The 15724-nt window shown below is 40.0% G+C and overlaps 1 protein-coding gene across 5 annotated transcripts in view; it reads right to left on the reverse strand.

Moving 5' to 3' along the window:
• Positions 1-367: 367 nt before the first annotated feature.
• Positions 368-15724, reverse strand: part of MGAT4A (alpha-1,3-mannosyl-glycoprotein 4-beta-N-acetylglucosaminyltransferase A) — a 156139-nt gene continuing 140782 nt past the window's right edge. For all 5 annotated transcript variants that reach the window (XM_059134703.1, XM_059134701.1, XM_059134704.1 and 2 more), the window contains exons 13-16: positions 15500-15578; positions 14730-14796; positions 6476-6588; positions 368-6319 (exon numbers count right to left, since the gene is read on the reverse strand). In XM_059134703.1, the coding sequence (XP_058990686.1) occupies positions 6293-6319; positions 6476-6588; positions 14730-14796; positions 15500-15578 (286 nt within the window). In that variant the 3' untranslated portion in view covers positions 368-6292. The remainder of the gene's footprint in view (positions 6320-6475; positions 6589-14729; positions 14797-15499; positions 15579-15724) is intronic.

Genomic DNA, 15724 nt, shown 5'->3' on the forward strand with positions numbered 1-15724 from the left:
TAGTCTGGCCTCATTTCTCATGGGCTGTATTTTCAACATTTGCCTAGTTAACAACCCTCCCTGACCTGTAATGTAACTCAAAGACGAATCACTGCACTACAGACCATAAGATCATTTACATTTTCTATACAAAGGAAGCGCCAAACAAAATATCTTCAATTGAACAGGCTGCTGCCACGGACATAATAGATAAGTAACACTTGTATAACACTGGTCATCTCTGTCTTAACATGAAGGCTCTTTTTCTTTCTTTGAAGACCTCTCCAAAACCCACATAACTAGAAATAGTTGTAAGAAAACTTTATCAGTGTTGAAGCTAATAATAACAAAACTCGCTACTCATTAACAAAACTTGTTACTCATTAAGTAAGTTTTACCTATTTTTATTAGAAGGAATCTTGAATTCAACATGGCTTCTTAAACATCTTTATTCCAAACACATGAACGGTTGTGGCACAGAGAAACAGTAATGAAAGGCACAGTCAACAGGACCAGTTAATAGGTTTTCAATTATAGCAGCAAATTTGGAAATAATCTTCCTTTAAAAATCTTAACAGGTACCTAAAATATTACTACAGATATTACCCATTCACCCAATGAAAACATTTTAAGGAAAATATATACATTTAAGGAGAAAAAAAAATCTGGTACAGCCTGGAAAAGCAATTCCTCAGGCACCTTCTCTAAGGGGTGCTTCCAGAGACATCTATGACGTTTCCAAACAGTGTTTTTGATGAGAAACACATTAGTTTTTTATTTTATAAATGAAACAAAATTGTTACGTTCAGTCAGCTGATTTCTAAATCTTTCTTAGAAAACATCACTGTCTTTACTGAAATGAAAAGTATCAAAGCTGCTAGCAGTGCATCTTACAGTACTGTCGATATCAGCCATTTTTAAGGCTCAGAGAATAGGTCTTCTAAAGGTATTTTCACCCAATTTCAGCAAACCGAGCATTTCAAATAATGGAAGGCTAATCACACTAAAGTACCGAACCTTTGACTCCGGAGGGATTTGCTAATTACTAATACCGAGAAACAACTAGGAATAAGTGATATATAAAGTAGCCTCCCTAATGTTCAAAAGTATCATTAAATATTCCCCACAACAAACAATCCTTATTTGGAAAACAATTTTAGCACCACTATTCACATTTTTACAGCAGTGTGAACACTAGGAATGATACTTTGCACAAAGTGCTTTCCATTCAATACCCAGCTTACTTTCTTGAACGTCTTCTAAATTCTACACACACACACACACACAAGTGCCAGCTCTGCTCTTTCCCATTTGTCTCCTTGAACATTATCTAATTAGTGCCCAAAAAAGGTGGAGTGTTTCAGGCAAGAAGAGTTTATATATAGTACTGGTGATAGGGATATATATAACAAATCCCTTTTTTTTTTTTTTTTTAAATACTGTCGTAGTCTTTTTAGCATTGTGTGTTCACATGCATTAAAGAAATAAAGCATACTGGTTATGGCATCTATCAAGATTAATAATTAAAATTGTACAGCTATCAAATTTAACACACTATAATGCTATACAGCTTTGGAAAAGTTTCCTTTTCTATAAAAGAAAGAGCTGGGATATCTGGGTTTCTCTAGAACACAAAGATTATTAGGACTCCAATTTCTGACTTTTTGACAGTCTTAGCCTCTCATTTTCTTCCCTTTAGCTGTGTTGTTCTTCTATCAAGGGTATGGTGATATAGTAAAATTAAGCACAAAAATTAATGTACAAAACCAAAATAACAAGCTTCAATAGCAATTAATGGCTTGGAAACAGACAGGTATTTTAGAAAATACCTGCAAAGTACAAAAATTTGGTTGGCACATACAGGATTTGATCTGTGCTTATACAATAAAGTAAGCTTGGGGTTAAAAAAAAAAAGTTCGTTCAATGCAGAGTAGATTATCCTTCTGTGAAGGCCGAATTTTTTTTCTCTCCTAATATTTAGAATACCACTGTTCATGATTCTTAAATAATATACTGAACAGGCTCAGAGCAGAAAAATCACAAATACATACCTCTCCCAGGAAGAAGATTCCATATACCATGGGTCCTCCTCCTGGAATGAGAACAGTCCTGTCCTAGCAGGGTGTTTTGTTTTTATTTTTGTTTTAGAAAGCATTGCTTAGATACTCTAAGTTTTTGGCAACAAACTTCCAATCAAGACTACTAAAGATTCTCAGGCAGAGAAACCCCAGAGGCAGCTCAGCTGTAAGTTTGCTAGTGTAAGACTTGACTCACGTGGTTATCAAAATCTCCCAACTCCCGAGAATCAAGTATGAAGACTTTTCCTCCTCATCTCTTTTAAATACTATATTCATTCTCTATTGCTGCATAACAAATCACCACAAATTCAGAGGCTTAAAAAAAACGCCTATTTATTATCTCACAGTTCCGCAGGCCAAAAGTCAGGGCGGGCTTGATTCAAGTTCTCTGCATAGGGTCTCACAAGGCTGGAGTCATGGGGGCGGCGGAGCTGGGCTCTCATATGATGGAGAAGACTCTAGCTGCAAGCTTGCTCGGTTCATTAACTGATGGAGTTCCTGTGTTGGTAGGGCTGAAGTTCCAGTTCCTGTGGCTGTCGATGCAGGCCTCTCAGCTCCTGCCAGGCAACTGCATTTCTTCTCCTGTGGCCCCTCCATCTTACATCAGCAGTGGTGCCTTGAGTCCTTCTGCTTTGAATCTGACTTATGCTACCAGCCTGAGAAAACCTTGCTTTTAAAGGGCTCACACAGTTAGATTAGCTGAACAGGATTATGGGTGATACTCATGGCTTCCACCCACACACAAAGAGGGAGGAAGGCATCTACGGTACCTGAGGGTCATCTGCAGAATTGTGGCTGGTACAAACAGTGCCACTAATGAGAGCAATCGTGCCAGACATGCTGTTTCCACATGAACCAAACTTGCCTTTGAGGACAGTACTAATGGGAGACCGCCTTTTGGTGACAGTAACAGATTGAAAAGAAGCCTTCAGTACGTTGCTGAAGGTTTTGAAATAAAGACACCTGATCACATACTGGTGCCACCAGTGACCTGAAAAGCCATACCTTTTCCAAAGATCTCTCCACGGTTGAATTAACATACATGTTTCTACAGCCTGCCTGCTGAATCATCCAACACACACACACTTTTTCCAGAGCTTTTCAATCTCACTGCCTGAAACCACTGTTCTTGTCTGACTGCGGAGTAGGGCCTCCACGCGAGCTGGAAAGAGCACATGAGACTTAAGAGCAGAGAACTCAAAAATCTGGGGTCTCAGAATCCCAGAAACAGTCCTCAACCTTCTTGCCTATGATACTCGCCGTCTGCACTGTGACATATTCTGCACGTCTGCTTTCATCCTCGTAGTCAGAACTCATTCCTCTGGTTTCGCAAGTGTTCGAATTAGCACTCCTGACACAGTGCTGTCCCAACAGAACTTTCTGCAGTGACAGAAGGCTATCTGCTGTCCAGTCAGGGGCCACGAGCCACATGTGGCTGATGAGCACCTGAACGTAGCTAGTGTGACTGAGGCGCTAAAGATCTTACTAATTTAAATTTACACACTCACTATGTGTCTACTGGCAACTGCTCAGGACAGCACAGCTCTAGAGTCTCAACAGTTTACATGAAATGCATACCAGATGCAAACCAGGTTTATCTCTATATGTTAATAATTAAATACTGGACACCAGAGGACAGTGTCCCCACTCACTATTCGGATACGAGTGGTTCAGTGTCCTCTCGAGGCCAAATACATATCCTTCCCTCAGTCCCAGGTACTCTTCACCCCCTCCACTGTTCTGTCCCCAGACTTCGCTCCCCAATTCCTCTCCAGAGTTACCCTACAGTGTCTTGCTTAAGGAAAGCAGGGCTGTTTCTAAGGGCCTCAGGAGGAAGTGGGGGCAGGGAAAGACCAACAAGGAGATGATCACAGGAAGGATGAGTTACAGGCCTGCCTGGAAGCCGGACAGGAGGGAGAACGTGTGCACACACATAACACACACTCGCCAGGAACATCCAAAACTCAACAGCTGAGTGTGTATGTATGTAAGTGTATGGCAAGCAACGTAGATAAAGGGAGTTAAAAAGAAAGAGGAATGTGGGCTGGAACAGTTGGTCCCCTCGTCCAGACCTGGACAGGGGACCTGCCACGTGCCAGGCCCTATTCCTGGCACTACTAGGCACTGGTAACAATTCATGGGGAGGAGTGCACGAGAGAGTCTGCAAGGGGGTGAGATTTGGCTCCAAGTATACCCGGGAACAGGAGGGGTGAGCGAAGCCTGGGAGGGGAGGCTGAGCAGAAGCACCGGAAGAAGCCGGCTGGTATGGCTCACCAGGCTAAAGCCCAAGCAGCCCTAAGGGCAAGGGGCTGCAGTCATGGTCACCTCCCTGATCTTCAGTGCATGCTCCTTCTCCCTAAAATCAGAGTGGGCTCCTGGGGAAGCAAGGAGAGCAGAGGACTTCTTAACCCACCCAGGGGTTTCTCTCCCGATACTTGGTGGTTCTAGCAGTCTATAATATTCAACAGCTGCCAAAGTTTTACAATGAAAGGTTATTCTTTTCAAATGAAATTGGCCTGTGGGCATCAGGCCAAGGAAATGTAAGGACAACATAAAAAGTAAATTAAAGAAAGTGAAAAGTAAATCTAAAAAGCCCAGCAAAAATGTTTCACTAGACTTGGACATAAAAAAATTATTCCTGGCCATGTGTAACTTTTTAATCAAGGAAAGTAACTGACCATGATTCCAATAAGAGTAATGGAAAGAAGTGTACCCTATCCATGTTTCCCAACATTTTTCACTCCAACATACTGTACAGAAAACAAGGCTGTCTGGAAGCTTTTTGTTCAGCATCCTGGGTAACCGCGGGAGGCTCCCCCAGGCAAGAGGCAACAAGCGGACACTTCCAGCCCCCGGAGGCCTCAGCCACTGGCTAGTCCGAGAGCTCAGGGGGTCAGTCTCTGCATATCTCTCTGGAACCCACCTGCAAGCCCCCTGATGCACTGGTTGGGAGCGGATGGTGATCATTCCGAACTTCTTAAAAGTAAAATACTTTTGTAAAGATCGCTGATTGCTAAGGCTGATAGTCTTTTTGTTTCCAGTAGTAATAACATTTGGAATTACATGATTAAGAGCAATAAATGCTCTTCAGATATGAATTTACCTGTTAGTTCATAAAGCCAACAGAGCAAGTCACTTTGCAAAAACATACAACTGCTACAATCTCTCCCTAAAAACCAATATTACATTTTTTTCTGTAAAATTCAATGATTTTGACTCATACAATAACATCACCTAGAAAACATTTTGTCAGAACTCACTAAATGGGTGCAGATATAAAAGGATCAACAAGAGATAATGCATGTAACTCATGGATTAAAGACACAGATTTAAAAAGAAAAAATAGTTTGTCATCTTACATATCAGAGGGAATGTAATGAGTTGAGTCCATGATAATTTGGGCTGAATGCATGACCCCTGCACATTAAAGTTTATCAGACTGATTTTTTTTTTTTAAACCATAAACAGTATAGTAAAATAACCCTCAAGAAGGACGTTGGTCTTTAAAATCTTGGCTGTAAGGAATGACAAATGCCTTTGAAAATATTTTGTTCAGAATCACTGCAATTATAAAAGTACTTCAGTTAGGAAATCAATCTAGAATCATTCTTAAATGGCAGTGCATTTGAAAAATGGCATTCATTTGTAATGTTTGCATTTCCAAAGAAAAATATAGAAAGAACTTAAAAAAGCAAGGTAACTTTTCAAAAAAAGTATTGATTCAAAAATTTACTGCACAAAAATATGTACTTCTTAAATGTTTCTAATAAATTAACTCCATAACATTTTATGTATATTTATATATTTATATATATATATAATCCCTGATAATCTATAAAAGAGGGTCTATAATAGTAAAATAAATGAACTTCAAAAGTACCCCCTTCATAAAATGTATTTAACATTAATTTTTCTCAAATTTAAAGAATGTAACAATATGTACAACTCTTATGTATTAGTATAATACCAAAATAGTACAAGTCATATTAACAGGCTGTCATAACTGTAAAATGTTTGAGTCAAGTTAAAATTGGAGAACAGCTTAGGTTCGAATGAATGCAATTATCCATGGGAGCTTCACTTTCCAAGTGGAAATGACAATCATTTTATCTACAGTAGATTTCACAAGAGGTAGTGTTCAAGTAAAAAAAAAAAGAAAAAAAAAAGGTACATGCTTAACTATCTTTAATTAACAAATTCACAGGAAAAAAATGTACTGGTTTCTTAGCAGATGATCAGTTGGTGACTTTTTTAATATGAATCTGAAATACAAAATAATGAGAAGTACAATAAAGGCCTTATGCATAAAATAAAAATGTGGTTAAAAAAACACACACACACACACAAAAAACCCCCCACAGAAAACCAACAACAACGTACCATCTAAACTGTATCAATGATAGCACACGTTGTCTTACCTCATTAAGAATGGCCCAAACGGCAGAATTCTGAATAACTGAAAGTCGAAAGGCTGAAATGGGGTTTAGGCTAGGATCCACCATTCCTTCGGCAACACCATTCTCAAATTTTCCTTCAAAAGAAAAATCAACACATGTTGGATAGCCTGAAATCAGCAAGCATAAAGTATCATGGACTTAAAACAGGGAAGAAAAACACCAAAACATTTCCAGTGGGTGTCGTCAAGATGGGCCTGGGTGAATTTTTTCCCTTCTTTCTATTTTTATTGAACTTTCAAATTTCTCACGAATTGTATGCTTATGCACCTAGTAAGAGAGGCAGAGCTATACTTTCTCTTACTGCAAATTAAATGTGTGTGTGTATATGTTCTTGCATCAAAAATATTTTAACACGCAGGTTTTTAATAAAATGTGACTTAACCAAACCTTACCAAAGTGTACTCTTTACCATGGCTCAGTCCAACCCTTTGAAGGTTAAGTCAGTAATAGCAAATTTCAGTGCTTTCAGACATACCATAGAATGGTTGGCCTTGAGCAGGCATTCAATCTGTATGTATCCGTTCCCATGTCACATCTAGAAGGAATTAAGAAGTGATACCTCCTCCAGGAGGTTCTAATAGAAAACTGCTATTTTACAAATGACAAGTTGAAAAAGCTAGGACCAAGAGGTTCTATAAGAAGGTAGCATGCTCAATATCCAATTTTTCTTGCTGTGAGGAATTTATTAAAACAACAAAATGCAATGGAAAAAGTGACAAATAGTTTGCTCCCATATCAGGTTGACACTTCTACACGGGAAGTGGGGGAAAAAAATGTCCACAAAATTTTTATTGATGAAATTCAAATGATAAGAACCACCATTCAGGTGTACCAAGAAAAACATAATTCCTTTTAGGATGGTGGGGGGGGGGGTGGTTAACATCATTCAGTTAACTGGGATTCAAAGTGATCTTCCTCATTAAAATCGATCGTAAATGTTCATATGTTCATATGAATCCATGAGATTTTACATATTTTATCTTGACTAATTCCTTTCACACAGCCTAGGTGCTCCACTAGCACGTGATTTTACTGGAGCATATTAATCACTTGGAGGGTATGCATGGAATTCCATTAGGTTCTTCTCCTCAATACTTGCCTTGCAAGTGTTACTACACTGCAGATGAGTCACTTTTGAGCAAAAGTCAGGTGGAAGCTTCTTGATCAGTCTGATATTGGAGCTCAAATAATCACGGTCATCAGTGGCTTGGCTGGAATAAAAGGTCTGCACGGAAGTGCTATTTTGTCTTGTAATTTTAGCTTGAATAAAACATTATCAAGTCTGCACCAAAAACTAACTTTCTAAGAGATAATAGCGGTAAAGGGCAGTCTTGGGAAAAAATTTCAATAATGTTCCTAGGCTTAAAAAAAAAAGTTCTTTTTCTGTTTTGCTTTGTTTTTCCATTTTAAAATTGATCACAGCTAAGCCCCAGAGCTGCTGTGTGGTCCAGAAGGTCATACTGTTCAGTTCCTATCTCTGACAAAAATTCACAGAACTGATCATGGCAGAGTCCATGAGAATGAATCAAGTTCACTGATGACGCACGCTGCTGGTTCAATAAAATAATAATACATGACAGATTCAAGTAGTTCCTGTAAAGTACCAGATGAATAATAAAATAACCACTGGCTTCACTTACATTTCCACAAGCTCTGTACACGTATCCAACTAAGCCTTCTTCTTTATGGATATCTTCACCACCATTCAGTGTAACACATTTCACTTCAGGTTGTACTCAATTTGTGTTTTCTCAGCTTGTTGGAAAATATTCTTGCCTGTACTTGGTTGCATGCAGATTTTTCAGAGGCCAATGCTTCGGTTACTTCAAGGTTGGCATTGACTCCAAATAACAACTAGGCAGGACCTATAACCTCTATCAACTCATCAAGAGACCAGGAAACAATTTGCTTTGTTTTTTTTGTTGTTGTTGTTGTTGTTTTTTAATGGAAATGATAGAATTCAGCCTTTTTTTTTTTTTTTTTCTAGTGTTACCTAGTGTTTTCTAGTGTTACCTAGGGCAAGAAGATTTTTTAGGCTTTCTTTGTACTGCAGGTCTAGATCCAATTTCCCACATATAATTATATTTGTTATGACTTTTTGTGCACTGAAATACCCCCAGATACTGTTCACTAGCAGGATTTCTGACCGTGATCTTGCAAATATCCCCATCCAAAAAGGTACAAAATGCATTAGTGTATCTAATCCCTCACACACACACATGCACAAAGACCAGGAAAAAAAACAAGAACAAAAACAAAAAAAGGAGTGTCAAGCATTTGGGAGTCAACTAAGTAAAGAACATTTAGTGATAATCAGGATTAATTTTGAGGAAAATGACACTATTGGGGTTTTAGAAAGAATAAACACCTGGCATAATGAAATATTTGCAGTATTTTTTCCACCTTCTATGAAGGAAGCTGTTTTCCCAACAAGATGTGAATATCTGTTACATAAATATTAAATATAATTCTTCAATTTACAATGGGGAAGAAACCTTCAAGCACTCTAGGGCTTAAATTTATTTTCTCTTTCCAACTCCCCCCCCTTTTTTAAACATATCCATTTACCTATTTGTGTATATATGTTTATATTTATATATACACTTTATTATTTATTGGTACTCTATGTACTATGTACAATGTACTTGTTATCAGTCTGACTTCAAAAAAATTCTATTTTGCCAATTAGTAATAATCTTACAATGATATACATTTAGTTATTACCTTCCTGTCTTGTGTTCTCTTGTTTTCATGTAGTTAATGTTAAAATATGCTATAAATACCATATCATATTATTAACACTTAGGCAGTCAATGGTCTTGCTTTGTCTTCTGAGTGATCGTGTTCCCAGTGTCCTCAATTCTTCAAGCAGTTGGTTGTGAGTGAAAGCTTGATGGTCTTAAGTTTATTTTATCTGCACACACATCTTGGCTGCTCCAATTAAATACTACATAACGTACCCTTGGTCATTGGCTTCATTTACTTGGCTAACACCTGAGTCACCCCGACACTCACTCTGGTTACAGCCTCATGGGCATTTATTTCTGGGAAGAAATTCTGCTGTCATGAAATACTGTCCATTAAATCTTCTGATTTCCTGACCTCTGCTTTCCTGTGAGTTGGGAACAGCGTGAGTGCTCAGGATGGCAATGTGTTCCCCAGACCAGCTGTCACATCGCGGCATAATAACCATGGCGATCTGCCATCCGATCTGATCAAATACACCACATTTTCATGGTTAAAAAGCACTGGCATTCAAAGTCCACTTTCATAGTTTTTGGCATCATGTGTAAGCACTGGTTATCATTATGATTATTATTTTCTAAACATCACAGGATGGTGGTGTGCGGGGACACGGTCATATCATAACTGCATTGCCACTACCTGGAGCGCCCCAGCACCACCTCCTTCTTGGCTGCAAACTCTCGGCTCTTCTCACCCGCTGGGGCGTCAGAGCGCAGGGACCGCACAGAAGTAAGCAAGCACCAATACAGTGTTCCAATAACTATTTATGGACACTGAAATCAAACCTTTTTATCATTTTTACATGTCACAATATATAATTTTCATTTTTTTCAAAACCATTGAAAAATAAAAACAAAAACAAAAAAATTAAACATTCTAAGCAAAAACAGGAAGTAGGGAGGGAAAAAAACCAAGAGGAAGAGGGCCAGAGCAGGACTGAGGCTATCTGGTGTGGAGATCATGCAGCCTAATCTAGAGTTTTACAAAATAATGATAGGCTTTTAGTAAGATATGTTCAATCTGAAAATCATACCAGAGAAAACCTGTAATATATTTTTTAGAGATTTATTTATTTTAGAGAGAGAATGCACACATGCGAGCCGGGGCAGGGCAGAGGAAGAGAGACAAACGGACTCCACACTGAGCACAAGAACCCCAGGTCAGGCTCAATCCCACAACTCTGAGATCACAATCTGAGCCAAAATCAAGAGTCCTACATTTCACTAAGGCACCCAAGTGCCCCCAAGAAGACTTGTAGTATTAAACGTATTTCTTATTTAAAAGTTATTAATAATCTTTTTTTAAAAAAAGATCTTACTCATTTATTTGACAGAGAGAGATCACTGAGAGGATCACAGAGAGAGGAGGCAGAGAGGCAGGCAGAGAGGAGGAAGCAGGCTCCCCACTGAGCAGAGAGCCCGATGTGGGGCTCCATCCCAGGACCCTGAGATCATGATCTGAGCCGAAGGCGATGCTCAACCCACTGGGCCACCCAGGCGCCCCTATTAATAATCTTATTTCATGAAAGTATGTCCATGCTGGGGCTAGACTGGGGTGGGAAGTACATGCTACAAAAAAGTATTACTGAATTATTGAGTTAGGCAGGGAACTTAGGGCTGAAAAATACTGTGAAACTTGAAACACTTTAATGAGGTATCATACTATCATCTGATGAGCTCGTTTAATTAGAAAGGTAATTACCTAATGGTGTAACTGGCCTCTTTAAAACACCTGCCTCCAGGACACACCTGAGTGAGACAGTCAGCTAAGCAACCAACTCTTGGTTGTGGCTCAGGTTGTGATCTCAGGGTTGTGAGACTGAGCCCTGTGTTAGGCTCCAGGGTCTATGGGGAATCTGCTTAAGACTCTTTCTCCCTGCGCTTTCCCTCTGTGTGCATGCACACACTCTTTAAATAGGTAAATCTTAAAAAAAAAAAAACAACAACACGGGCACCTGGGTGGCTCAGTGGGTTAAGGCTCTGCCTTCAGCTCAAGTCATGATCTCAGGGTCCTGGAATCAAGCCCCACATTGGGCTCTCTGCTCTGCAGGGAGCCTGCTTCCCCGCCCCCAACCCCTGCCTGCCTTTCTGCCTATTTGTGATCTCTGTCAAATAAATAAATAAAATCTTTAAAAACAACAACAAAAACAGTTTCACCCAGGATTTTATCCTGCAGATATACTCTCACATGTCCAAAAGACTACAAATTGTAGCAAAAACTGCCAACAACCATCCACCACTAGGGGACCGGCTATGCGAATTTTGATATGGTAATCCATGGAAATACTAGGCAGCCAATTAAAAGAATGAAGAAAGAATACGAAGAATAAAGTACAACAGAAGATAATGTAGCTAACGATCTACTTGCACTCAACACAGAGACACTCTCATACATGTGCAGAATTGTTCAAACAAGCATTCTTTATAATGGGAAAAAAAGGAAACAAACTTTATAAACAAACAGGAGGACAGACAATGATATATCCACTGTGAACACTTACACAGCAAGTAAATGAATGAGCCAAAGATACACGCATCCACATGGATGAATCGCATGATGGGGTGAGAAAAGAAACTGTAGACTATGGAAGGTTATTATTTTGCTCAGATTTAACAAGCAAAATAACACTGCGTGTTGTTCAGGAATACATCGTACATACATAGTAGAAGTGGACACGCAAATGGTAACCACAAACCTTAGGACAGTGGTTCTCCTTGGGTGGGAGGGGGAAAGAAGGTATTAGGGAAGAACAACTGAATTGGCAAATCTTAAGCCAAACACACAGATGCTCATTACACTATTATTTGTATCTTCTGCGCATCTGAAATGTTACAACCTTTTGGAATGTTCCTCTTTCATATAAAATACTTGTGTATTTGATCGGGGAAAAGATGCAGAACAAAGGACGTACAGCACGTTATCATTCCTGTGTGATTGTGTGTTTTTAAAGAATAGACTCGTATCTCTTCATTTCTGAACAGATAACTTCTAGAAGGACACAAAGCCTTAAAGGAACTGCCTCTGGGAAGCACTGGGGAGGACGGAAAAGAAGAGCAGAGGAGACTGAAATTCACGTTTTCAGGTTTGCGTTTGGTGCCACGTGCCTGTACCAGCTTCCCGAACAAGAAATTTAATTTTTGTTCTTGACCCAGTGAACTGGTAGGTCCACACTGAGAGACAGGAAAGAAGGGGGAAAGGAAGGAGGAGCTTACTGGAGAGTAATTAGAACTCCCAATTCCTGGGACTGGCCGAGACTTGCAGGGTCATGCCCTGTGGGGCTCCCCCCCACCACACCCCGACTGCGCACCAGTCTGTCCTTCCAGTGTTTCTCTGACAGGGCTCTTTGCCTCACAACTGGGACTGACTAGAAAGTGTCGAGAATAGAGCTCCAGTCTCACTGAGCTCAGGCAGTGTGGGGAACGCAGTGGGTCAGGTGCCTAAAGCCCCAGACTTTTCATGTTCTTACTCAGATTCAGATTTTCATGAGTAATGTCTCTCCATCTGCTCTATGTTTTTGAAAATCGTTTTCACCAGGTACGGCTGTTCCACTATGAGGAAGGTCTGCGAAGCTATTCCACGAAGGCATACTTAAGGGAGTGGAATTGTTTCATACTCAGTTGAAAGAAATCAGTTGCTCCTTATTTCTGATGCACCTTTTCGTTATACAAGGTCCTAGGCTGGCTGATTTACACTTTCTCTTCTGTTCTAAACATGTTTGAGCTGCTGTCTTAGATGGTCATTATCTTCAAGTTACTACTGATGGTCAATTTCCTAAGCTTTCCTAATCTAGAACACAACAGTCTCAGAAACTAAATAACGGACAAGTAATAGGGTTAATAAATGTCTTGGATATGCAGCCAAGTTTTTGTACATTTCTAGACATAACCCAAATACGAAAATAATGAAGTTCATCTATCCACCAAAACTACACAAAAACTAGGGTTATCACACAAACCTTGTAGCAGAAACCATGACACCAGATGTGAAAACTCTCAAGACAGTTTTCTGATTGTATCTGTCCTGTACACCGACAGTGTAAACTTACCAATATTCTCTTCTGCCTACCACTAAGAAAAGCATTACTTTTAAGAAAAAGAAAATACATCCTCATTCACTTTTAAGAAAAAGAAAATACATCCTCATTCACTGAGTTGACAGCCATCCAGCAACAGAGCGTATGTTAACTGCAAGAGACAGCCAAGGGCCATCGCCGCCTGCCTTCCCCGCTAAGTGCGCGGGACTGCACTGTGACAGGTGACCGCGCTGTGACAGGGGACCGCCCTGTGACATGGCAAGGCCGCACAGTAAAGCGCACGCAGTGTGTTAGGAAGAGCAGACAAGAGGGGCAGCTGCAGTGTTTAACAGAAAACGAGAAAGCCTTCATTAGGAGAAATACCAGGTGGAGAAAATGGCCAGAGGCACAGCCGCACATGAGCGCAAGGAGCATGAGAGGAACAAGAGACTCAGGACAAGGGAAACTGAGAGTCAAAGGAAACATGATGTGAAAGTGGATGGAAGCTAAGGAATGTGATCATGGAAAGGTGTTAAGATCTCTCTCCAGGCTAACATCGTGGCAACAGGGACGCTTTAGAAAGGCAACTGCTGGGGTTCCCGGCAAAGCGAGGGGAAGGACGCAGGGAGAGGCAGTCCTTCTCCGGCCCCGACCCAGAGGCAGAGGCCTGAGCACCAGCCCAGGGCAGGTGACTAGGCATTCCCAGATGGACCTATTTTATGCTAACAGACAGTACAAAGTGGGGTGTGTGTTCAGAGTGTCTCCCAAGATTGGGCTTAGGCAACCAGGTGAACAGTGATAGCAAAAATTATGGTGGCCGAAAGGTACGACCCTGGCACAGATGCTCAGAGCAAATGGCGGTGTGGCCATGTCAGAAAGCATCTCAGGGGGTGCCCGGGCTTCTGCCTTCGGCTCAGGTCATGATCTCAGGGTCCTGAAATCGAGCCCCGCATGGGGCTCTCTGCTCTGCAGGTGGCCTGCTTCTCCCTTATCCCCACCCCCTCTGCTTTGGTGCTCTCTCTTTCTTTCTCTCTCTCAAATAAATAAATAAAATCCTTAAAGAGAGAGAAAGCATCTCAGTACAGACCTGAAGCTCAGGAAGGAGGCAGGGGCTAAAGGCACAGAGCTTCTGGCACATGGATGTTGCTGGGACCCTGCAAGTAGCTACCATCGCCCGGTCAGAGAGGGCAGGAGGCAGCTGAAGGCAGAGGATCTAGTAGTGACTATCAACCATGAAACAGAAGGTGGGGAGAGAAAGAGGAACCAACAAATGAACCTCTGATCTGAAATCCTGGTTGGGTCAAGACAAAGTATGAAACACGAGAACCCACACAACTTGGGAGGACATTAGTAACTATAACCCTAAAGTGCTTAACATCCAACGAGAAGTTATAATTACTTAGGAGTTAGCCCAGAAAAGTCAAGGACATTCTACTAGGTTAAAGTAGGAGGTATTACCTATTCTGAAATAACCATCTTCTAATCGTTTGTCTTTGGTTTCTTTGCTTATTTCCAAACCTTCACTCTAAAATAGAACAAAAACATTAACTTTGCAAATCATTACTTCTATTTACAACAGATCTAATATATCTTAATAAACATAAAAGTGATGTTTGCGGCTCAGCTATTTCTAAAAAAGAAAAATGTCATCTCAGTCTTGAATCTTAAAAAGTTTATCAATACAAATATTCTTTTATATATAACTATCTGAATCTATGTATCTTTCTAGATTGGTTAGAAAATTTAAATATATAAATATAAATAAATACAGATAATGATACATTGATTAGAACATTTAAATTTTAATTAATTTAAATTTAAACCAATTTAATAGGGTTCATTAAAAATAAAAAACTGTGTTAACCTGAAAGAAAACTAAGCACTCCTTAAAGACCAGTAAATTAATTTTGTGTATTAAACAACAGGCATTAAAACCACATGGCATCTGGGACTCAAAATATAAACACCAGTTAAGCATTAAAGTAAAATGATGATTCACTTATTTTCCTAGTAGGAACTTCCATGTTATTTTCCAACAGGAAACAAAATGGAGGCTCTATGAATAAGAACTAAGTGTTCCATAATTCAAAAAAAAAAAAAAAATTAATCTTGCTTGTCATGAAGGTCCTGCAAATGAGAGAATTTTCTTTCACCTCGTCAGTAAGGATAACCTCAAACTAGGTCTCCTGGTCTTAGTTCTGAAGAATTAGGGGAAAAAACAGGCATACCTTTAAAGGCAAAACTTCCACAGTTGTGTTGAGCAGGATATCTCCTGGATGTTCTTGGTTGCCGCTGTGGAACAAGTAACTGAAAAGACAAACATAAAAGTATGAGTCAGACTAGACTTGACGAAGATTCAGGAAGACGGCCTCACCTCATAGTGAGTTTTCCCAGCAATGCTTGGGTTGAGCGGGGACTGCACCAGGGCGCGTAGCGAGGGCATGTTACTGTTC

The sequence above is a fragment of the Mustela lutreola genome, chromosome 9 (genome assembly GCF_030435805.1).
Source record: "Mustela lutreola isolate mMusLut2 chromosome 9, mMusLut2.pri, whole genome shotgun sequence".
NCBI classification, from domain to species: Eukaryota; Metazoa; Chordata; class Mammalia; order Carnivora; family Mustelidae; genus Mustela; species Mustela lutreola.